The sequence below is a fragment of the Hoplias malabaricus genome, chromosome 2 (assembly GCF_029633855.1).
Source record: "Hoplias malabaricus isolate fHopMal1 chromosome 2, fHopMal1.hap1, whole genome shotgun sequence".
In the NCBI taxonomy this organism is placed as follows: Eukaryota; Metazoa; Chordata; class Actinopteri; order Characiformes; family Erythrinidae; genus Hoplias; species Hoplias malabaricus.
The window spans coordinates 53,449,657-53,472,675 of NC_089801.1; the positions used below are offsets into that span (position 1 = coordinate 53,449,657).

The 23,019-nt window shown below is 35.8% G+C and overlaps 3 protein-coding genes across 3 annotated transcripts; 2 read left to right on the plus strand and 1 right to left on the minus strand.

Annotated features, from left to right (window-relative positions):
* Positions 1-119: 119 nt before the first annotated feature.
* Positions 120-1,348, minus strand: h2af1al (H2A histone family member 1a like). The gene is made up of 2 exons (XM_066662089.1): positions 1,227-1,348; positions 120-618 (listed from the first exon to the last, which is right to left on the minus strand). Exon 2 carries the CDS (start codon positions 597-599, stop codon positions 177-179), a length of 423 nt encoding a protein of 140 aa, XP_066518186.1. The 5' UTR covers positions 600-618; positions 1,227-1,348; the 3' UTR covers positions 120-176.
* Positions 1,349-2,093: 745 nt separating this feature from the next.
* creg1 (cellular repressor of E1A-stimulated genes 1) lies at positions 2,094-6,641 on the plus strand. Its single transcript, XM_066660959.1, has 4 exons — positions 2,094-2,541; positions 5,050-5,169; positions 5,712-5,907; positions 6,145-6,641. Exons 1-3 carry the CDS (start codon positions 2,272-2,274, stop codon positions 5,898-5,900), a joined length of 579 nt encoding a protein of 192 aa, XP_066517056.1. The 5' UTR covers positions 2,094-2,271; the 3' UTR covers positions 5,901-5,907; positions 6,145-6,641.
* Positions 6,642-7,125: 484 nt separating this feature from the next.
* Positions 7,126-22,165, plus strand: cd247 (CD247 molecule). The gene is made up of 8 exons (XM_066660007.1): positions 7,126-7,461; positions 17,740-17,837; positions 18,124-18,168; positions 18,589-18,663; positions 18,786-18,815; positions 19,101-19,154; positions 19,669-19,695; positions 19,847-22,165. Exons 1-8 carry the CDS (start codon positions 7,404-7,406, stop codon positions 19,913-19,915), a joined length of 456 nt encoding a protein of 151 aa, XP_066516104.1. The 5' UTR covers positions 7,126-7,403; the 3' UTR covers positions 19,916-22,165.
* The last annotated feature ends 854 nt before the right edge of the window (positions 22,166-23,019 follow it).

A 23,019-nucleotide genomic window follows, 5' to 3' on the forward strand; every position in this document is an offset into this window, starting at 1 on the left:
TGAATTTAAAAAGTACATGTAGTTACTTATACCTCATCCACCCCCCCCCCCCAAACACTGAAGGTGTTTCAATTATAAATACATAATTGAATAGAAATCACAGACAAGTTAATGTAACATTCATAGCTTTATTAGTTTAAAATAGCTTTTAAAATAGTGCCAACAATTGTGGAGTTTTAAAACTCTTGAGACTGGGCTTCTTTGCTACTGTCTGCATCTCTGGGTGCCTTGGTCTTCTTGGGCAGCAGCTGGGCCTGGATGTTTGGGAGCACACCTCCCTCAGAGATGGTGACTCCCCCTAGGAGCGTGTTCAGTTCCTCATCGTTCCTCACAGCCAGCAGAATGTGTCGTGGCGCGATACGCAGCTTCTTGTTGTCTCGGCTGGCGTTGCCTGCCAGCTCCAGCACCTCAGCGCACAGGTACTCCAGCACAGCAGTAAGGTAGACTGCAGCCCCAGAGCCCACCCTCTGCGCATAGTTCCCCTTCTTCAGTAGGCGGGCAATGCGACCCACAGGAAACTGAAGACCTGCTCGGACTGAGCGGGACACCGTGGTCTTAGCTTTGGCAACAGCTATCACCTTCTTTCCACGGCCAGACATTTTAGCAGGTCAAGAGATCCTAGAACACAGTTTCCTGTTACTGCAAAAAGTACTGCCAGGTCAAGTTTACTGCTCAATAAAGTGTCATAAGAAAGGCTAAAATACAAGTCTATAGCAGACAAATATTTAGAATGGCTGGCTATTTTGTATTTTCTATTATAGTATTTTTATGCAGTGGAGACATGGAAGAACATTTAGACATCAATTTTAACACCATGGGTAGAAGCATGCCAGGACTGGGAGTTAAAGGAAGAGTGCATAGTATCACCTTAAAATTGCAGCTTCCAAAAAAAAAAAAACACTCCACTGACCATTAATGGGAATAATTGAGCCTCAGTCATTGTCACACTGCACTGCAGGAACTAAACTATGCTACTTGGAATAGGAAGCCATTGATTTCAGTACAGTCCTGTAAAAGTGAACTACTCTAGGAGCCACAGGAGAAAGAGGGATATGAATTATGATTTAAGGGGTGCTTCACAAATGTTACCATATTTACATTGTGGGCTAAAATAGGCCTCACAAAAAAACTAAATATAAAGGTGTTTTGTCACTTGAAGAAATGTGATTTTATTGAAACTCACAGCTTTACTAAGCAGCTACTGTTATAAACAATTTAACACTTACCTTTCAGAGTCACTAGAGCAACTGCAGTATACAGCAAAAGCAGGAATGTTTGCCAGTGTTTTGTAGCTGTGCAGCTCTTATACTGTGCAGGTTAATGTCTGATGCAGTTCACCTGTGTAATCACGCGTGTGATTGGACGTTGATATTTACTACAACCAATAAGACTCGAGAATGAGAGCCTTTGAGAAATGCTGGCTGAATGATATTTATAACTTAATCTTTAAGCAGTTTGGTGATTCTCTGGTTAGGGAGCCATTTTGTTTCTCACTGAAATTGTGGTTACAACAAGTAAAATATATTTTAAACCTAAAAAAGTCTTTCCAGTAAACCATGTCCATGTTTCTGATAACAACTCACCAAGCCTCAACAGTTTGGATTTTTTTTATTAATGTGTGAATCATTATCTGATTTTCTGCTTATCTAATATTGCATTCAAATGTTCCTGACGTTTATTTTCATGGAAGCAGGCAGATGATTTCGAAACAGAGATATTAAATTACAGACTTAAAGTTGAATGCTTTTTTAAATGTTTAATTTATTTCTAATCTCACCTGACCACTAGCATGGATTCTACTTCTACTAAAAAATACCACACACAACACCAACAACATCCTTAAAACAGTTTATTGAAAGTCTTACTCATGTAAGGCACAGTCAGCAACTGGTTTAACTAAATTTCTGAGATGGTTTTGTAAATGCATGTCATGTTCTTGTGAAGGCATGTCTTAACTATGATTCGTAAATGGTGATAAAGTGTCAGAAGTGTTAATGGCTTCAAATGACAGCCTTATTCTACTGCGTTTTTTAAGATAAAACCTTTTTGATATTGGTATTGAGGTGTGAGAGAGCAGATTGCTTTAATCCGCTGATAGCTATATCATTTGCCTGGTTATGTGCTGTGTATAGTTTGTAGATCCCTCTTCATCGGCTTCTCCGGCTCTGCGCATGCGCTGTAGCAGTGTCTCGGACGCTCTTTTGGTCATATGACCAATGACCGCACATAAACACTCCGCGGGCTGTTGATATGCTGTAGAAAAGTGTTATCATGGTTCTGACCGTGCTGATTTTTCTGGCCCTTACGGCCGTCCACGCGAGCCATTTTAAAATCCCGCCGCACGAAGAAGTGGCCCGGATGGCGCGGTTCGTGGTGAACCGGTGTGACTGGGCCTCCATGGCCACAATCTCCACACACGATCCGGTGAAAGGACAGCCGTTCTCCAATGCCTTCTCCATCAGCGACGGAGCTCCGGGCAACGGCACAGGAACCCCGTACATGTACCTCACACACTTGGAGATATCCGTACAGGACCTGCAGGTACACACACACACACAGACACACACACACAGGAACCACATACATGTACCTCACACACTTGAAGATATCCGTACAGGACCTGCAGGTATACACACACATGCGCACACACACACACACACACACAGAGGAACCCCATACATGTACCTCACAGACTTGAAGATATCCGTACAGGACCTGCAGGTATACACACACATACACACACACACAGAGGAACCACATACATGTACCTCACACACTTGAAGATATCCGTACAGGACCTGCAGGTATACACACACATATGCACACACACACACACACACACAGAGGAACCACATACATGTACCTCACACACTTGAAGATATCTGTACAGGACCTGCAGGTATACACACACACAGAGGAACCACATACATGTACCTCACACACTTGAAGATATCCGTACAGGACCTGCAGGTATACACACACACAGAGGAACCACATACATGTACCTCACACTCTTGAAGATATCCGTACAGGACCTGCAGGTATACACACACATATGCACACACACACACACACACACAGAGGAACCACATACATGTACCTCACACACTTGAAGATATCTGTACAGGACCTGCAGGTATACACACACACACACACACACACACACACAGAGAGAGGAACCCCATACATGTGCCTCACACACTTGGAGATGTATGTACAGGTCCTGCAGGTACACACACACAGAGAGACCATAATGACAGAACCGATACTCTCTTAGAAATAAATGGTAGTAAAAGGACATGAAAACTGTGATAGTTTTAATTTTATTTTGGCTCCACTTCCTCTGTCACTATGGAATGTCATGTGCGTATTTCATTTTCACTTATTACACCGTAGAGACCATTTCAGTTTTCCTCTACATGCTAAACTTGTTTTTCCCTACTTTTTTTCTGAAAAACAGGTCTTGCTCTTGAGTCCCACTCTACTCTGTTGTTTTTTACAGTGTCTGTACAAGACAGGCTTCCTTGATTTAAGAAAAGGATATGAAACCAAGGTTTAAATGCTCCCTTAGAATGAGCAAAAACTAAAACATGACCCTTTTGTTTCTTTTGTTTCAGTTCCTAGCTATGCTGACATTTTATGCATTGCTCAGCCCAAAGTAGTTGCAAGGGCTTTGCTTTCATAACTACACTGATACTAGCCAGAGACCGTGACACAGCACTTTTTCAGCTGTCAGGGTGTTTTTACTGATTTGGTCTTTATCTTCACTCCTGGTCAGTGGAAAGCCAACGAAACCTGATGAAATCAAGTAGCAACTTGTCTTGGGCCTTATATAACCACCAACTGTAACCTCAACTGCTAGGAATATTGTCATGAAGAAAGTTCACCCTCTTTCTTTCATGGTTAATGAAGTCAAGTACTTTATAGAGGTTTAACCAGAGCAACAGCTAAGTATTATGCTCTTCCTAAGTTCAAGAATTGTCAAATAAACATCAAACTTGAACTTGAAATATCACATCACAACATGTTTTTGTGCATCCCTTGTTTATACATTTATTTACCAGAGGATATGTAGCACCCAAATCCATTCTCTGCTAAAATAATGAATTATGTAAAGTTAGACTAGTTTAATAAAATGATCCAAGAAACATAAAAGTAGGAGCTTAAACTACATACACTGATCAACCATAACATTATGACTACCTCCTTGATTCTGCTCTCACTGTCCATTCTGTGAGTTACACTGACCACACAGAGCACTTTGTAGTCTTATAATTACAGACTATATATTATAAACAGACTATAATTATAGTCTGTTTATTACTCTCTATACTTCATTTTCTCCATTTTACCCTGGACCACCACAGAGTAGTCATGATTTGGGTTGTGGATCATTCTCAGCACTGCAGTGATGCTGACTCGGTAGTGGTGTGTTAATGTGTGTTGTGCAGGTACGAGTGGATCAGACACATCAGTGCTTCTGGAGTTTTTAAACACTGTGTCCAGACACTGTCCACTCTTTAAGACACACACCTACCCCTTGTACAGTTTGTGTTGGTCATCCTCCAGTCCATTAGTAGACCCAGGACGCTGTTGGCTGGATATTTCCGGTTGGTGGACTGTTCTCAGTCCAGCAGTGACACTGAGGGCTACTTTCTTGGGCCCTTAGTCTGAAAATCACCTGTACACACTACACTGAATACAGTGTTTTAAAATACACACATACAAAAGTGGTGTTCAGTAACTTCTCAGTATTTATATAATCTACTAATCCTGCATATAATTATATAACGATTCTAGGCAGTGACACTTTCTGAGGGTCAAAGAAAATATCAGCTACTTTTAAACATTAATATTGTTACAGTATGTTGGTGAACTTGTGCATTGCGCTGTGTGTAACTCGTTTGTAAGACATTAGTCCTCCACCCTACAGCTCAGACTAAACTGGGCTTTATATATAGCGTAAATGATGAAATGAGAAATAAAGGACTTCACAATGTGTCTGTGATGATTGCAGTTTAAACTGTGAACTGTGAATGTGTCATACAGGTGAATCCCAAGGCCTCCATGTCTGTGTCTCTGGCTCAAACTCCTTTCTGTAAGCATCACGGCTATGATCCACAGAGCCCACTGTGTGCCCACATCATCCTTTCTGGCTTTGTACAGGAGGTAGGGCAATGCACACACTTACACAAGCATAGAACAACATAGCCATAAAAAAGCCAGATGATTGTAATCAGCAAACGAAAATATAATTATAAACTTTTCACTTGTAGACATACAATTTCACTTTTCCAAAATTTAACACCATTCTGGGGTCTTAATCAAATGTCTGTGACATGCACTGGTCAAAATATCACAAGGATCAAACTAAATGGCTCCATTCCCACCCTGTATAAACAACTCTGCTGTGTCAACTGAGAAGCAGAATGTCTGGATTTTAGCCATTTTCACTTGGTCGTCTTTCTTCTCTGTTCTGGCTTTTGACATGTTTAATGAGTACACTTAATCCTTCACATTTCTTGTGTCTGTTTTGCTCTTTTTAACCTTGTCTTTGTGCTCTCACATAAACGTGTGTCTGATGAGGAGTGGGACAAATATTAAATCTCCACAACTTGGTGTAGAAAAGGAGCAAATCAGATTGGCTCACTTTACCCTGTTTTTGGTGCACACTTAATTACATGGAAACATGTTTTGGTTGTATCTCTAAGGTGAATGGCACAGAAGCTGCAATAGCAGAGAAAGCACTATTTAGCAGGCATCCTGAGATGATAGATTGGCCGGTTGATCACAACTGGTTCTTTGCTAAAATGAACATCACCCAGGTGTGGGTGCTGGACTACTTTGGTGGTGTGAAGATAGTTTCTCCTGAAGATTACTACAAGGCTACGCCATATTAGCAGAACTGTGAGTAATTTCTTTCATGGTTGCCTTTGGATAATGTAGTTTTACATCATATTTTATATTACTTTTTATTTGTCTTTTTGTTGAAGTATGCTTTTAATCCTGGATCATTAAGTGAATCTCTGTTATTTAGCAGATATTACAGTATTATACATTAATCAACCAAAAATATGCCACTGTTTTGTGACTAGAATATCTCATTGTAACATTCTAATTTTTTATTTCTTTCTTTTCCTCCAGGAAGTGTGATGCAGTAGATGTTCATAAGAAGATTTCATATAGATTCGATCATTTTTCAGATGTGGCTCCAGATGAGAGCTTTTGCTTCAGTTTGATTGTGTGAGAATTTTGTAAGGAGTTTTTACAAAAGGGTATTTTCCTATGCTATGCTTTAGAATATAATATAAATCTATATTTTTACATAATGTATTTACTTCAAAACATGTGCCTGTGTTTTATTTAATTTTTTTTTTTTACTTTTACAATTACTCGTGTCACAGGTAATTGTTGTCTTGGATAAGATGATCCATGTACACATTTTTTGCACTTTGCACAAGTGTTCCTCTTCATTCTCTCTTCTAAACTTTACATTAGTGCCTTTCCCTCCTGTAGGCATTGATATCCAACAATCAAGACTAAAGATTCTTTGTGGTTTTCCTACATACACTAACATTTTTGTTAAAAAAAAGAGTTTGTCATGGTCTAGGACAAAGCATGTGCATTAAAATAAAGTTTATTTGAAGTAATCCAGTCCTTGTTTATACATTCAGCTCTCGTTCCAAAGCCACTCCCAGGAAAAAAAAAAACAAAACAAAACACAGGAAGGCCATGGCTTCATAGATCACACAATCCCTCACTGTCCAACACCACCCACCTTACCTCATGTCTCATTCACATGTAAGAAAACACACAACAGCTACACCGACGTTAACTCTGGTTTGCCCTCTGGCTTCTCTTTTCATCATCTACCTCCATCAAGCAGCAATATCTAACAAAAGATCACTGTAATGTAGCGTTTCACAACACCATGCTGTGGCTTGCTGATGTGTTGAATGGTTCTGCTTTTTAAATACTACAAAAGCAAACAAAGTTATGAAAGTTCTGCAGGGGGACTCCTGGTTTGTTGTTTAAGAGGCCATGACTCCCACCCACTCTCAAGACAACAGCACCCCAACAGCAGAATGTGCCACAAAGCTTCAATCATCAGCGGTAATCATGTCGTAGGAGAAGGTGGGTTGTCTGCATCATCAGGTGGAGCTCAGAGGAGCCACTTCCTGTCATCAGAGAGAGCTCAGAGCTTCACAGAAGCAGTAGTGTCACTGAAGCCCGCAGCACAGCTGCGTACAGAGGCATTTCGGTGTTGCTTCCCTGGGCCCAAGCATCTAAATATCTGACATTGGACCTGGTTTGGTAGGACTGTTTCTGGTAGAACTTCTTTCCTGACTGACCAAGAGTCTCAGACTAGGCTGCAGAAGGTCAAAGTCCTTTGAAAAGGAAGTATGGAGCTTCAGAAGACTGGCGTGTTCTTGTTGTTGATCTTGATGGTCACACCTGCAGGTAAAACCTGACCTTTTTCATTTTCTTCTCCTTAACTTTTTTTTACCCCCACACAAGCTGGGTAAGTTAGTGTTGTGAGGTCATTGAAAGCTCGATGAAAACGGGTCAGATTTGGGTGGATTTAGTGCGGTGAATTCATGCAAAGAGCATCCGCTCTCAGAGCTCTGTCACATAACCCAAGGTAGCCATATTTATTTATTTATTTTTATAAACCCAGCTTTCACTTAGTCTCTAAAAATATGAAATCAGATCGCAAAGATTAGCAACTAGATGCATTTGATTGTAATGTTAATAATTAGCACATAACAGAGGGACACTAGAGTTTTGTATTGTTGTGTAGAAGTAAGACTGCTGGGCTTTTTCCCTGTTATGCATGAGGGCCTTGACACTGTTGGTTGAGCTGTTTTATGTGGTTTGAACATTTATTTCCATTTTTGTTACAATTCATGAAAACATTTTCTGTATTCTTATCAGAATTTTTTCTATAACATGTTTTGAATTTTCATAGCAAAAAAATGTTCTTGCACCAAAAAAAACCCAAACAAAAAAAAAAAAAAACCTTGCTGAAATTTGCCATCTCTGTTAATGTTTTGTATTCTGTATTGAAATGTATTTTCCTGTAAATCCTAAAAACGACAGCAAGATTATTTAAGTTTACTTTCCATTATTTGTGATGACAGCTTTTCGCTATTTTAATTGTGAAAGGTATGTACATTCACGACGTCACATACTGAAATGGACTAATTCTCAATACAGTGAAACAAGGGTGAAAAAAATCGATAACAAAAGGTTTTTGTTCCATTTTTCATCAAATCTTTGTTTTTGTGAACAGTGGTTGTGATTTGTTTAATAGCATTTTGCAGGACAATATTTTGATTGTTTTAAATATTTAAAAGAGGTCAGAAACACTGGTATATGATTATGAATCAATAAGTTATAATTTCTTTGCATTAATATAACAGTATGGAGGAACTGTTGAAAATCTATGAAAATATACAACGTATTATCTTCTTTTAAATGAAATTCTTCATGTAGCAGCTTACGCTAACAAACTGACAAGAATTCCATTAAGTAAAAGCCTTTAAGCACTGAAGAATACGGCAAATGCAGAAAGAACACATACAGACTAAAAAATCTCATTAAAAATCCAGCTTCTTCAATCAAATAGGCATATTGTTGGCTTAAAAACCCTTCTCTATTTTTATTTTTACTGTTGGAAATAGAAAAAGTGCAGAATTTTCTAGTGCTCTGTATCCCGTTCATCATTTGGAAAGTAAATTCAGCAGCGTGAAATGTGCACATAAAACCAGCTACATTTGTATTATTATTCATATGGTGGATTGGATATTTGACCTGCCATCAGTGAATGATTATATATATATAAAATCATTCAGTCATCAGTATTGTTCCAATGACCAGTAAACATACAATTCTTAAGCTTCCACTCATTTCTTATTAACAAAACAAGAACTGAAAGATTTGAAGTCTTGTGACAGTCATTTCTTCTATTCAATAATTTAAGTGCGTCATTGCTGGGACTCCGTGTTATTGTCCAATGTTCTGGCAAGGGCAGAAAGGGGCCTACTCTGTGGTGTGTCTTTTGTGCTCTTCTCAGACATGTATTTTAGTTTCTTTTAAATGGCTGGGTTTACAATTCAGATAGAAGTGTCTGGTCCTGGATCAGTCATAAAAATGAATATATGCAGAGCTATCATTTTCATTATTCACAGAGGAACTCTGTGTAGGAGGGCACTTTCCATGTGCATTCATGAACAACACTGCCTCTCTCTTAATGCCACTACTCATCTTAAAAGATCCATATCTCAAATATGTTAAACATGCACAAGTTTCAAAACGGGGTGCACCTTTCCCACTTTAACGGAGATTTAGAGAACACTCATAAAGATAAGAAATATTTCCACAGTGTTTCTTTTTCTCTTTTTTTCCACCAGACCTCTCAGACACAGTAATATATGAATGTTGAATGTTTTGATTTGTACCAGTAGTTTCTCAAAATAGATTTTTAGATACAGAGTGATGGAAAAATCATAATTCTAACACAGTATATTTGACCTCGTTACATAGATATGAGATCGTATATTTTAAGAAAAGGTTAAAAAAAAAAACCACCATGTTACAACATTATATGCATTAAATAACAGACTGAACAAAGTATAGTGCAATGAAAATGTATTATTGTTTAAAATAGTGTCGATAATTTATATAAATTTAGATATTTACGTTTGAGAATGTGCATATTTGTTTCGCTCCAATAGAAGTTTGAAAATGAAAGTAAATGTAAGTAATCGTAATGCCTTTTTGAAGTATTATCGAACAATAAAAACATGTATAGTCCAAATACCTATCTGTTCTGCTCATAGAACATGATTTTAACATAATCATGTTCATAAAAATGTCAGAGAGCAAAAATATTGCTTTTTTTTGACAGAAAATATGAACATTGTAGCCAATAATGTAAAGAATGTGTAACTACTGTTAGACTTAAAGATAGAAATAACCAAGTTTATAAAATTTGTAACAGATAGAAAATGTTAAATATTACAGCAGGCTGTTCTCCAAAGTGACTGCACCCCAGTTACAAAACACCACGGCCTGTATATTATAGAACCAGTGTTTATACATTCAAAAGTTATATGAACTCTAACAAACTGCAAAGGGCACATCTGCAGCTGGGCCAAAAGGTGGATACAGGTGTTAGTCAACATACGATAGGATGGTTATGTGTAGAGAGAGACATTATCAGGACAGGGAAATACAGTGGTTGAGTTCTGAAGCTCATCTGTCCTAAAAATAATTACATAATCTAATTTAGGCTTTCATGGCCTTTCATCAACCTAATTTGTAATTAAATGTAAAAACCAATATTTATAACTGGGCTGCTATTTGTTAACCAAGAATAACCAAAATTATGTAACAACCACAGTCCTTGGATGTAAAATCACAAAATTATACCAAAGAACAAAAGTAGCACAACTCTGGTTTGTTGCTTTTTCTAGGTTTGTCCTTATTAAAAGTTGTTGCGCTTGTTAGTTGCTAGACTTGATTACAACGTGATTAGCAGGGTGCCTTTGTCCAATATTAAAAACGGTCCAGTTAGAGTTGTTTAACAGAATGAATAATCGTCACTGTATTTATGTATTGATACAGGTCACTTGTCTAGATTCAAACTTGGCCTTTGTGTCCATTATAACTCACTTAGTAAACCAAAACAACATACTCAGAATATTTTTTTTCCATGAGTATGTTTCTAAGCTGGTGATGTTTAGGAAAAAGTTATTGTATCTGTAGGCGTTGCAATGTTAATTTACAGTCAGTGACATCACTAAATGTTTGTGACTTTTCATTTTCAATTAAACACCTCCAGGGTGTGTTTAAATTCAGGAGAATGATAGCAGTCAGATACAGACAGATAGCAGAAAAGAAACCATCTCAATTCATTTGATACTGACGTGCACTCTTTTTCGAATAGTTTTGTTTATATATAATGTACTTTTAAGATGCAATGTTCTAAACAAAAAGGGATGGTTTTGTCATCCCTACATTTACACAGGCCTGTGAGTAAAAAACAAACTTCCAATTTTGTCCAAACTAAATATTTAGTGTTCAGCATTAGTGTTAATTTATATATTATTTTTCCAACATAAATTATACAATCACTTCTTGTACAGCACTAAATTACACAAAACACACATAGATGTTACGTGATTGTCTTCAAATTTGATTTAATTGCCCAAATATTTTAGGTTTTCCGTACGTTCAAATTCATTCTTGTGGTATAATTAACATGTGATTTTATAGATTTTTATACATATTTGTAAATAGTAACATTATCTGCTTTTTCCAGTACCTCCTTTACACTTTGTCAGTGCCCGTGCTCTTTTAAAAGACATTTCACATGTGCAAATACATGTGTTTTTGCGATTTTTTTAATTGTCTATCCAGTGGAACAAAAGCCCAGTCAACTGTAATCACAGATGGAACAAGGGTTTTGAGTGTCCCGTCTATACATACATTAAACTGACATGAAGACTGGAAGCATGTTTGTATTACAGACATTATTTTACTTTGTTTTATTGAATTATTAATCTTTTAAATGTGTGAAAAACGTTATCATGTTAAATACTGTGGAGCCCCAAGTCTTGAGACAAAAAAGAACTGAGCATCGTCACCTAGAGAATAGCATCCAATTTCATATACTGACTGCCGTGGCAAATCCAAACACTTGGATGCATCTTCATAGTTCACTAAGAACGGTATTCCTTTTAAGCAAAATGTCAGTAAAATAATATGATAAAAATTATCTTCTAGAAATCAAATTAGGCATTAGACCTAACTTTCAAACACTCAATTTTGGCACTGTGTGCTACTGTGTTCAGGTAAATATACAATGTACAAACAAGTATGGGTTTTGTTGTTGCATAAGAGTTGAGATACTTGAAACTGCTTGTTTCTATAAATGTAGGCAGTAAAGTATTTAAAGTCCCCTTCCTTTCTCGCGCTCTGTCAACAAAATTAGAGAATAGATGATTGCGTGAACCCATTTGTCGTGGGGACATGTAATCATTTGTTATTAAGACAGTTTCCCCCAGATTTTTAAAGGGATATTAAAATAAAAACTAACATAAGGAATAATACAGTTTTTCAGTGTATAAATATTTTACATTGTGACTTATTTTTAAATAAATGTTCATTTGCAACCTATGTTTTGCTTTTAAAAAAGGTATAAATCATCAAAGACCTTAGTGTGTAACATTTGAGCTAGTGTTACATTTCCCACAAGATATGTAAAGTGAAAAGACTGATCTAATGTACCTTATGAAGACTTATATCAGTATTTCAGTTATGATGTGCCCCAGACTTACATTCCACAAAAGCCAAAGTTCCACAATTAACATTTGTCATAATTATAAATGTTTAATTTGATTTTATTTGTTTATGAATCAGTTTTAGCAATGATAACTCCTACAGCAGCCACAATGATTCTTCATAATTCCCATTCTCGTATGTAGCCCTCATTATTATAATATCCTAGTTGACATTCCTGTTAAGCCTCCTGATGTAGATGGATTTCCTCTGCGTCACTTACTTTATTTTGAAGCATTGACTTAAAGTTACTTATAAGAGGGGAAACTTAACCGCACCAGTACACCTCTGTGGTGGCTTGAAAGGGAGGTTTAGACTTGACCACAGCTTATTCAGTGCAGAGCCATCAAATGCAAAACTGAAGGAAGTGTCAGTCAAACCTACCGCTAAAACAGAGTTAATAGTAAGTATAATCTGGTAGACTTTTCACATTTTAGAGAGAGCAGAAGGTTATCAAGAGACTGAGTGATCATTTTCTATTAGAAATCATGTGCAGAAGCTTATCGGTTCAGAGGAACATAGTCAGGCCTATCTCAGACAGAATCAATTTTTCACAGAAACTCATTACAAAGGAAACCACAGAGGCTCCATTGGACCATGAGCGGAGGTTTCTGCTAGTTTATGTGATACATCATACAGCCTAAGAATACAGTTTATGAATAAAAAGCTATTCTTGTATAATATAACACAAAGGAGTAAACTTTATAAACTTTAAATTGAACATTTTATGGGTCTGTTTTTTTCCTCAGTCCATTAGCACATTATTTTGGGGCTCTGGAGCTCCTACAAACTGTGAAACAAAACAACCAAGTCAATTCTTTCTCATCTATCTAAATGTGAAAACAAGGGATAAAACCACATTTATGTGAGAGCACAAATATGAGGTTAAACAGAGCAAAGAAGCAAGACAAGTGCAATGATTTAAATATGGAGAAAACTAGAACGGAGAAGGAAGAAAATGGCTCAGATGGTCAAAGCTTGCGATTCTGCAATGAACAGAGCCGCAGTCTCATTTAAAGAAACCGGCACTCGACCAGTCCATTCTGAACAGGGCTGCTTACACAGGGTAATAAAAGTGCTGTGTTGTTTGATCCTTGTAGTATTCTTACCAAAGCATGTCACAAATGACTTATTAAGACTTCAGGGAACTGTTTAAATTTCTCTAAAAGTGGTCTATAACGATTAAGTTTAGTTGTTATTAGCTTTTCAATAGAATTGCTACAAAATCATTAAAAGTGTGTTGTACTCATTTAAAACGTAATATTTTTCATGTATTGTATTTCAATTGCTTACACAAAGTATAAAGATATTTAATATGTAGCTACTATATAACTTTGCATGGTACTCAATTTCAGAGTCATCAAAATATGTATCACTCTAAACATTATAGCTATAGCAATGCTAAGTATGTAGCATCTAGCTTTGTTAGCCATTTTATTTACTGTCTATGGTAACAAAAGGGGCTTTTTGACAATTTCTTATGAAATTTCTCCAAATTGATTCATTTTCAAAGCTTTGGAAAGTCTAGTTACAATTTGTGAAAGACCAGATGATGAGATTCAGTGGAGTTTGTGTGTTTCAGTTTACGTTGTATTTATATTTCATTAAAATGGTTTCAAAATGTTGTAAATCTCTCTGTAAAAGGGTGTGATGTGTGAGTTCTGAGAAATGTTTTCCTTGAAAGTCAAAATTTAAAATCTGCAGAGAATAAATGTGTCCTACACATGTCTATGCAGTTTTGTGCACCTGAAAAAAACCAAACAAACTAACAAAAAAAAAAAAAACACTATTGGAATAAATGCAAATAATATCTACGCAAAAAGTATTGCTTTAAGCATTTCAGCGTTATCTGTTACGCATTTTCTATGCAAGGCTATTTATAAAACACCTTTCATACACAGTGGCAATATATATATATATATATATATAAAGTATTGAGACAGTGCTTGAGTGACTTGTGAAAATTGTCTTGTGTCATAAAATGTAAAGTATGTTATGTTTCATGCACAGGACATTAGACATCCTCTGAATATTTATCAGTATTTAGACCATAGGTATAAAGTCGCAAGGCAGTCACGTTTTATTTAACATTTTTAAAGATAACAGACATATAATCAGCTACAGAAAAGTTTAATTCAACAATTGTTTAAAAGATTGATTCAACTTACTTAGTGCCAAGAAAGATAATGTATCATAAACTGAGTGGTGAGGTTTCAAGCAGGTTTTAATAACTTAACAGTTAATGTAGTAAGATTATTAACTTGCAGTTAATGATGCTGTTCCATTGTATAACCGCCATCAGTATAATGAGAAAATGTCGTGAAAAACACTGACATTTTTTTTTTTTTTTTTTACTCCTTTTTCAAATTATTTTTTCAAGTGTTTTCCCACTCGCCATTTTCTGGCTGTGCTTGGGGAATGACTAGATTTGCAGATTGCCCAAACACAGCATGAGAGCTCTGTGAGATTAAAATTTGCTATGTCTGCTCTGTGAGCTACACTGGTGTGAATTTGCTCTGCCTACTACAGATAGTCTTTACCTCAGAAACTCATAACACTTCTCATAAGTCAGTCAGTCAGTCAAAGTGAAATGGCAAAAGTCTGTTCTAACCAACCTGCAAAGTGGTCTGGCAATGTTCACATGCATTCTAATATTTACTAATCTGTTTAGAAGCCATCCAGAATTATTTTAAGCAAGTTTCTTAGTTGTTTAAGTCTTTTGCACAATGGAGTGTGTGAGACTTGAAAATATGAATGTTCTTAAGGTGATCTCCAAAAAATTGCTACATTTTTACCTACTTCAGTGTGATACTTGGATACTTGTATAACAGGGCTGCCCTACTGTGCCTTTACCATACAGATTAGCATTTAATGTAACTTACCACACCAGGCTCAAACGTTCAAATGAAGCTGAAAGAACCTGTTCACATGTTCCATAATGATGTATGGTTCTGTTCAGGCACATTTGGGTTGCTAAATATAGGAGGAAACTGGAATATTTATGTAATAATGATAAATGTGATTTACCATATCAACATAATTACACTGTTGAAATGCTGCAAACCATTTTACATGAGTGAAAACACTTCTCATTCCTCAGAACACTATTGGTATTCAAAAGCTCTGAGTACATATCATCACTGTCCACTGTGAATAGCTATTTCTGCAAAAACATTGGAATCATTTTTATTGATTTATTTTCATGGACAGTCCATACAACAGAAAGCATAGTTGCTGTGTTCAAATGATGAAATATGGAAAAATTAAAGAGTTATACAATGTTTATTCTGTTATGGCTTTAAAGCAAAAATGAAGAATGCATATTGCATTATATACTTTAAAAATATTCTATATTTAGACTTTAAAAAACCCACTTTATGAAAATGACTGTGGAAAAAAACATACTGCAATTTTATTGTTGGCAGAAAAAATGAAAAGTACTAGAAGAATGGTTACATCAAGAACTAAGAATTAATAACTGCAGAAGATAGTGCAGTTAGTCACACCTTTTATATGCATATATACCTTATCTGTTTAAAAATCAGTCTGTGTGTAGGTGTATAATATAAATAAGGCCCACACAAGTGTTCTTCCTTCTCTCTCTCTCTCTCTCTCTCTCTCTCTCTCTCTCTCTCTCTCTCTCTCTTTCTCTCAAACACATACACACACAGTCAGTTATACCACTTTACCTCCCGAGCTGCAGCTGAGGAAACCACTGAACTAGAAACTCTGCGAGTCTTACCGACCGCAAAAAGGCTTAGTGGATCACACACACCGCTCACTGTGCTGCACCTTGTCTGACTGTGTGTGTGTGCGTGTATATGTGTGTTTGTGTATGTGTGTGCCGGTATGTGTTTCTGTCTGTATCTTGATGTGGAGCGTTTCACAGGTCTAATCTGCATATATTACAGTTACAAGAAAAACCTGTGGACATCCCTGCAGTGAAAACGAATGTACGCTTTTATTACAGGAACCAAACAGATTACTTGACTGTCATTTTATTGCACAGTTTCTGGTTATTTGCTGAGTCTAATATAATCTATTTGCTTACTAATTAAGGCTTATTATAATCTAATATATAGTCGCGCTCCAATTAAAAACACATATGATTTTGAATTGATGATTTTTAGTGCACTACATCATTTGAACACAGCAGCTCTCCTTCATATTGTGTGACAGTGTCATAATGAATGGACTTTTAGAAATGCTCCAAAATTACTTGGAATAAAATCATTTTACATTGACTTCCATTGAAAGTTAAAAAGGTATTTTCCTTTTCCTGTAAATGTCACCATTTTGGAAGATACATGTTTTTCTTTTGATATCAACGATATATATATATATATATATATATATATATATATATATATATATATATATATAGCAAAATGTCTAGCAGTGACTAAACCTCTTTGTCCGGTGCTGAACAAAATAGCCTTAATTATACCAGGGTCCTGTTTAAAACTGAGAGATGGATTTAAAAACAAATATTCTAAAGAGACATTTTGTTCCACAGTCCTAGAATATGGTTTGTGAAAAAACATACTGAGTGTCTGCAACAGATTCCTCTTCTTTAATGCATACTGACTAGACAGTTTTCATAAAGGGATCCACAAATTCAGTAATGCACTTTTACTACTATGTTTTTTTTATCTGTATTTTCAAGTTTCTGTTTAATATTTTCCCCAAAACAGATTTTTTTTCTGTTTACAAATGAATAATCTCACATTTTAGAAATACAACAGATTAAATATTTACATGCGTTTTATATGTAAATTATATGTAACATTTTATTTATTGGGCACACTAACTATAATCAAAATAACAATATGAATACAATAAGAAGTGATTTTACATGTGTCAGTGTCTTTGTTTACATTTTCCAAACCTCTCCTAGAGAATGCCCTGGATAATATGTTGCTACCATCCAGTACTTGGTTAAGCTCCGTCAGAACCTCTTTATGTTAACCGAATGTGATGATGATGACGGATTAAAAATGCATATGATGGCTGGGGACACTCAGTAGAAGTCAGGAACCAAGCTCTGTTCTTGTATCTACCTCACAAGATAATTTTACTTTTATTAAGTTGGTTTTCGTTTTGATTTTAAAGTTGTTTTACATTTCTTGTAAATGTGTGCAATGTTTTGTGAAAGCAACTCACGATTGCATCTAGATGAATATTCATAGATGCAAAAAACAAACAAACAAAGAAAATTTACCATAATATATTGTCATTGCATATTGCCAAAAAGACCTTGTTTACTTTTAAAAAGTACATACTGTATAGTGTTCTTCTGGTGAATCAAGAAATTGACCTCACACTAACTGTAAACATGGATATTGGAGAAAACGTTTAACACAAAAACTGTTTTACTCTTTTTCTTTCAAACAGAGGCATCTGTGATGTATGACCCTAAAATCTGCTACGTATTAGATGGGTTCCTGTTACTTTACGGCATCATAATAACGGCCTTGTACCTGCGTGAGAGGGTGAGCCAGTTCACCTTCACACAATGAAGTCTTAAATTGTTCTCTAGAGCAGAATTAATGCAGTTTTAAAAGTACTGACTCTATTTAAAATAATTTTTTTCTTTCAACAGAAATTTTTAAAAAAAAATCCATTATTGGCATCTTTACTACATTTGATAGTATCAATATTTAGAAAAAAAAATACCGAACTAAAAAATGTACATTATTGTAATTTTTAAAAAGAAATAATTTAACAAAAGCAATGATAGCAATTGCATTTATGTCACTTTCTCGATTTTGTAAACAGTTCTGTCCGTCCGGGGGCAAAGTTCAGAAGGAATCTGAGTATGATGTAAGTGTTGTTTACTGCTACTTATTATCTTAATCAGGTTGTAAAATAAATTTTAAACAACATGAAGAAAAGAAGAAAAAGGTCTTGATGTTTTCAGTGTCGGCCAATGTAACAAGATTTTATAATAGATTTGATATATTTTAGAATAATTTTGGACAATGTCGGCTCTCATTCTTTTTCATGAAAGTATTATAATGTATAAAATAAATTTAAAATCATGAAAACTAACACGTGAGCAATAGAGAACAGAACCGAATAGAAAGGTTTAGTTCCAGCAGTGACACTATACTGAAATGTGAGCGGTGAATATTTTAAAGCTACAGTATAAAAATATGTTACAGAAGATGGGAATGGAATGACATTATATGTAATTTCTGTTGCTCAATGTTTGTGTTTGTTTCATTAATATTTGTGAATTAGGACCTTAAGGGTCCCCGCTCCACTTATGACGGACTAAGACAAAGAGGGGACCCTGAAAGTGGACGCGGCCACAGGGTGAGTAGTAGTGGAGTGCTGTAATAACGATAACAGAAATGCTGAACAAATGTGCTACCTCTATTAGCTACACTTTATTTTTTAGCTGAAGAAAACAATTCTTTCCATTCACTCTTCTTTAGGGTCGCAGAGATGTAGAGGAACCATATGCGGTAAGTAACCCTCATTAGTAGCACATTACCGTTAACCCTTTTAAGGTTGCGTTAGTGTGAAAAAGTTGCGAAACTGTATCTATGAGAACAAAGCAAAAGATGAAAAAATGTTCCTGCTATTAGACACTAGCTCAATACAACATGTTGCAAAGTGCAGGTTAAAAGGGGGACAGCTGTTCACTAATAAGCTGTGGGGCTCCTGCATGCTTATCATCTAATGCTGCATTTATTATACTTTATTTCATCTGAGATCATTATTAATGCTATAAATTCTTCATTTTATAGCGTCTGCAGAAGAAGTCTGAGGACACGTACAAAGAGATTCATGTGAAGAAAGATGTAAGCGTTGTTGATCTATTTTTGACTCTATTTACTGTGCAGTCCAGTTATGTTCTAGAGGCTGGAATTGTGTGTGTGTGAGAGAGAGAGACGTGACTTACAGACATGCTGCTACATGGTTTTGTTGTGGATTCGCAGTTAATCTAACAAATAATGTTGGGGCAGTATTCTAGCAAGGCCATTTTCTAAGTTCATGTTCACTTTAAAAGAAACATAAATGATATGAAAATAATAACCATTTATTAAATGTGTTTCATTTTATTTTAAATTAGAAAAAAATGAGCATTTTAATTCTGGGAGTTTGCCCCCCCCACATTTCCCAGCACATTATTCGGGTTTCATTATTTTTCTTTTGCAAAACCATTAAACAGATTATCCTTTTAAGAGTTTAAGGGTCTAGCTCTTTGGCCGCTGGCATAATTAGTTAAAATGAGACTTAGGAAATAGAACGTGGTGAAATGGAAATGTGGTTTGATTGGTTTGGACTGATCGCTGTGTTGGTGTGTCTCCACAGAATCGTCAAAAAGAACAGGTGTACCAGGTGAGTTAGATAAACCGTTTTCTAGACATTTATCACGCATTCAAATCTGAAACTAGAACACTAATATTTCAGACAAAATGTGTAGATAAGCATTCATAAATTAATAAGATGACTAATGACGAAAATGACTCTTAATCTGTCTACGTGCCAGGGCCTGAGTGCTGCCACTAAGGACACCTACGATCAACTGCATATGCAACCTCTGCCCCCTCGTCGCTAACAACGCCTTCGAAGTGATGTTACAATGTTACAGTCCAACTCAACAACTTGCATTACTGAAGAACGATGAGTCTATGATTTTACTCTTTTACATTAATGTAGAATTTTCAGCCAATGACCTCATCTGTTGGACAAAATGCCATTCAATTTGCTTGGTCATATAGATTTCTCTGAAGCTTCTTGCTCAAGACAATCTGCTGTGTTAAATCTGCTGTAAGTCCAATATGACCAATCTTTACTGTTCAAATTTTTTTCCATACAATCCTTTTTAACTGTGTTTTCAAATTCAGCTCTTTCAGAGGCTCTTTCAAAGTTCTAGAAACAATGAAACTGTCTTTTAATGTACACAGAGGAGCAACAGCTAGACATTTTGTGTCACTGATAAATCAAACTGCACATTTACCTAAACATGAGCACGTATTAATAGCCTCCTGTTGGAATGGCATTTTCATTGTCACACGTCTGTGAAGTATAATTTGAGGAAGCTTGCTAACTTCCATGTGGTTGATTATTGGCCATAAGACTTAAATCTAATAAAACTAGTGCAAAGGGCACCAAACTAGGGAGTATGTTTCCATCTATCAACAGACATATTTGAACAAACTATCTACTGTACGTTGTGACAGTTGTGTGAGTTTTAGTGTAGACTGAACTACTTATTTAGCTTTGACAGATTTATATATGTCATAAACTTATACTGAGAATTTCTATGTTTGCTGTTAAAATGCTTGTTTTTTTTCCAATAATAGTGTTGTATAAATTATTTTTTTTCTCATTTTCTTTCTTTTTTTCCTTTTTTTTTACAGTGATTGTGTGCATAGGTTTTGCATTTATATTATGTACTTTTTTTTAAGCAAAAAGTGCTCCGATCAGGCTTTGAAGTGATTTTCCTATTTGAAAAAAAAGACATTGAAAAAGATGCACGTAGATACACCTGAAATTCACACATTTTATATTCACTTAAGTTAAAGATATTAAAACTCATGTAAATCCCCTCTGCAGTTTCCATGGCAACATATTGTTGATTTAGCAAGTTGTTGAGGATCTCTACTTTGTACGTGACACAAAACAATTTCTATATCATTGTTCCAGTGGGTCGGAATTTTACATACACCCAGTTGATTGTGTTTCAAATGCTCCAAGTTGAATTCAAATACTTCTTTAAAACTTCCAGAAAACATTCAACATCATTTGTGATAACTGGAGTTGTACCTTGGCCAATATTTTAAGGTCTCTTTGCTATCAGCCAAAGATTTCAGCCAAAACATTTGAAAAAGGTTTGGGGACTTTCTTGGGACCAATATCCAAACACTGGAAGCTCCCAATTTTATCTGTTCAAATGACCGTTTGCAAGTTGAAACACCATGTGGACCAAGGCTGTCTTCATACCTTTCAGGAAGGAGACATAATTTACCTCTTAGAGATGAACATACATGGGTACAAAAAATACAAATCAGTTCAGGAACCGTAGCAAACCATCTTGTGAAGATGCACGGGGAGCCAGATATCATCCATATCATCTATATCTGCAATAAAATGTATCCTAAAAATCAACGTGACTTAAAAGGGCGATCAGCGAGGAAGAAGTCACTGCTCCAAAACCAACAAAAAAAAAAAAAAAAAAAAAAAGCCAGGTGACGGCTTGCAAATGCACATAGGGACAAAAATTTTACATTTTGAAGAACTGCTTTCTGGTCTTATGAAAACAAAAAGTGTTTGGCCATAATGTTTGTAGGAAAAAGGGGGAGACTTGCAAGCCAAGGAACACAATCCCCACTGTGATGCATGGGGGTGGGAGCATTATGTGGTAGGGTGCCTTGCTGCAGGAGGTACAGTTGCACCTCACAGAACAGATGGCATTATGAGGAAGGAAAATCATGTGGAGATATTGGAAGCTAATGGAAAATTCTGACCCAAGTTGAACAAGTTTAAAGTAAATGCTACCAAATACTAACCAACTGTATGTACATTTCTGAGCCACTGGGATTTTGAGGAATGGAATGAAAGTTTAAATAAATCATTGTCTGTAATTTGAAATTGACATGGCACACTTTAAACATACAGTAGAGATCCTAACGCACCTAAAAGATGGAATGCACACCATGATGAAATGTCAGAAACTTTGAAACTTTAAAGTATCAAGCCAAATCACTGAACACAAACTGGTTTTATGAGCAAATGTTTTAAATGAGTGTTTTTATTGTTTGTGTTTTTTTGTTTGTAGGAAATGTAAAATCTCTCTACAATAAAAGTTACAATGAAACATGTTTTGTATTGTTAAAAAACCTTTTACATCCATACATTTGCGGTATAAAACTTAAATTATAAAAATCCATTTGACTGAGGGAACAGTTTAAGTCTCTGAATAATATTTAGGGGCTCTGTAATTTTAGTAATGAAAGTAAATTGCAGTTAGAAAAATGTTCTCAAAGTATGACATTTTTTGTGTTTAAAAAAAAGACAAACCCTTTAAGAACGACCTGTGTTAAAGGTCTCATACTCTGACATGTCTCTGACTGTGGGGAAATGCGGTTCAGAAGCTCTGTGTGTTTTTAGGTGATATGTTATGTTATGGAGAAGGTAAAGAACAACAGTTTGTACATGGCTAAAGTTTAAATAGCCTGTAAGTTCATATTCACTGTTTGAATTACCACAGAAACTCATTTGTAACTTGAGTTGTTTCTTTTTTAGACATGAATGTTTCAATGTTTTAACACATTTTTTCCCTGTGTTTACTTTCATGCATCTAAAAGCGCCTCCCAAATTTGGAGACATTTCCAACATTAGTAAGAGCAAAAATAAGTCAATATTACCTAACTATGCAGCAGGAATTGAACAATATCCTCATCTCTGTTCCTGCTTTTTAACATTTGGAAGTCTTTTAGCCATATAAACAATGCCTAGCATACCTTTTGTATTTTAGCCATTCTTTGGATTCGTGCACGCTTTAGATGAATGGAGAGCTCGCTATTGGTGAGGAAATATTTTCAGAATTCTATAAAAATGTTGGCTAATTAATGAAAGAGGCTCAACTACTGAAAGCCAAAACCAGTCATATAAAAGTATTAACTGTCACAGATCAAATACCTGGATCAAACATCATCT

Coding starts and splice junctions, on each gene's coding strand:
- h2af1al (XM_066662089.1), bottom strand. CDS start 599: ATGTCTGGCCGTGGAAAGAAGGTGATAGCTGTTGCCAAAGCTAAGACC.
- creg1 (XM_066660959.1), top strand. CDS start 2,272: ATGGTTCTGACCGTGCTGATTTTTCTGGCCCTTACGGCCGTCCACGCG. Junction 2,542..5,049: donor TATCCGTACAGGACCTGCAG/GTACACACACAC, acceptor TGTGTCATACAG/GTGAATCCCAAGGCCTCCAT. Junction 5,170..5,711: donor TTTCTGGCTTTGTACAGGAG/GTAGGGCAATGC, acceptor TGTATCTCTAAG/GTGAATGGCACAGAAGCTGC.
- cd247 (XM_066660007.1), top strand. CDS start 7,404: ATGGAGCTTCAGAAGACTGGCGTGTTCTTGTTGTTGATCTTGATGGTC. Junction 7,462..17,739: donor CTTGATGGTCACACCTGCAG/GTAAAACCTGAC, acceptor TCTTTCAAACAG/AGGCATCTGTGATGTATGAC. Junction 18,664..18,785: donor AAAGTGGACGCGGCCACAGG/GTGAGTAGTAGT, acceptor ACTCTTCTTTAG/GGTCGCAGAGATGTAGAGGA.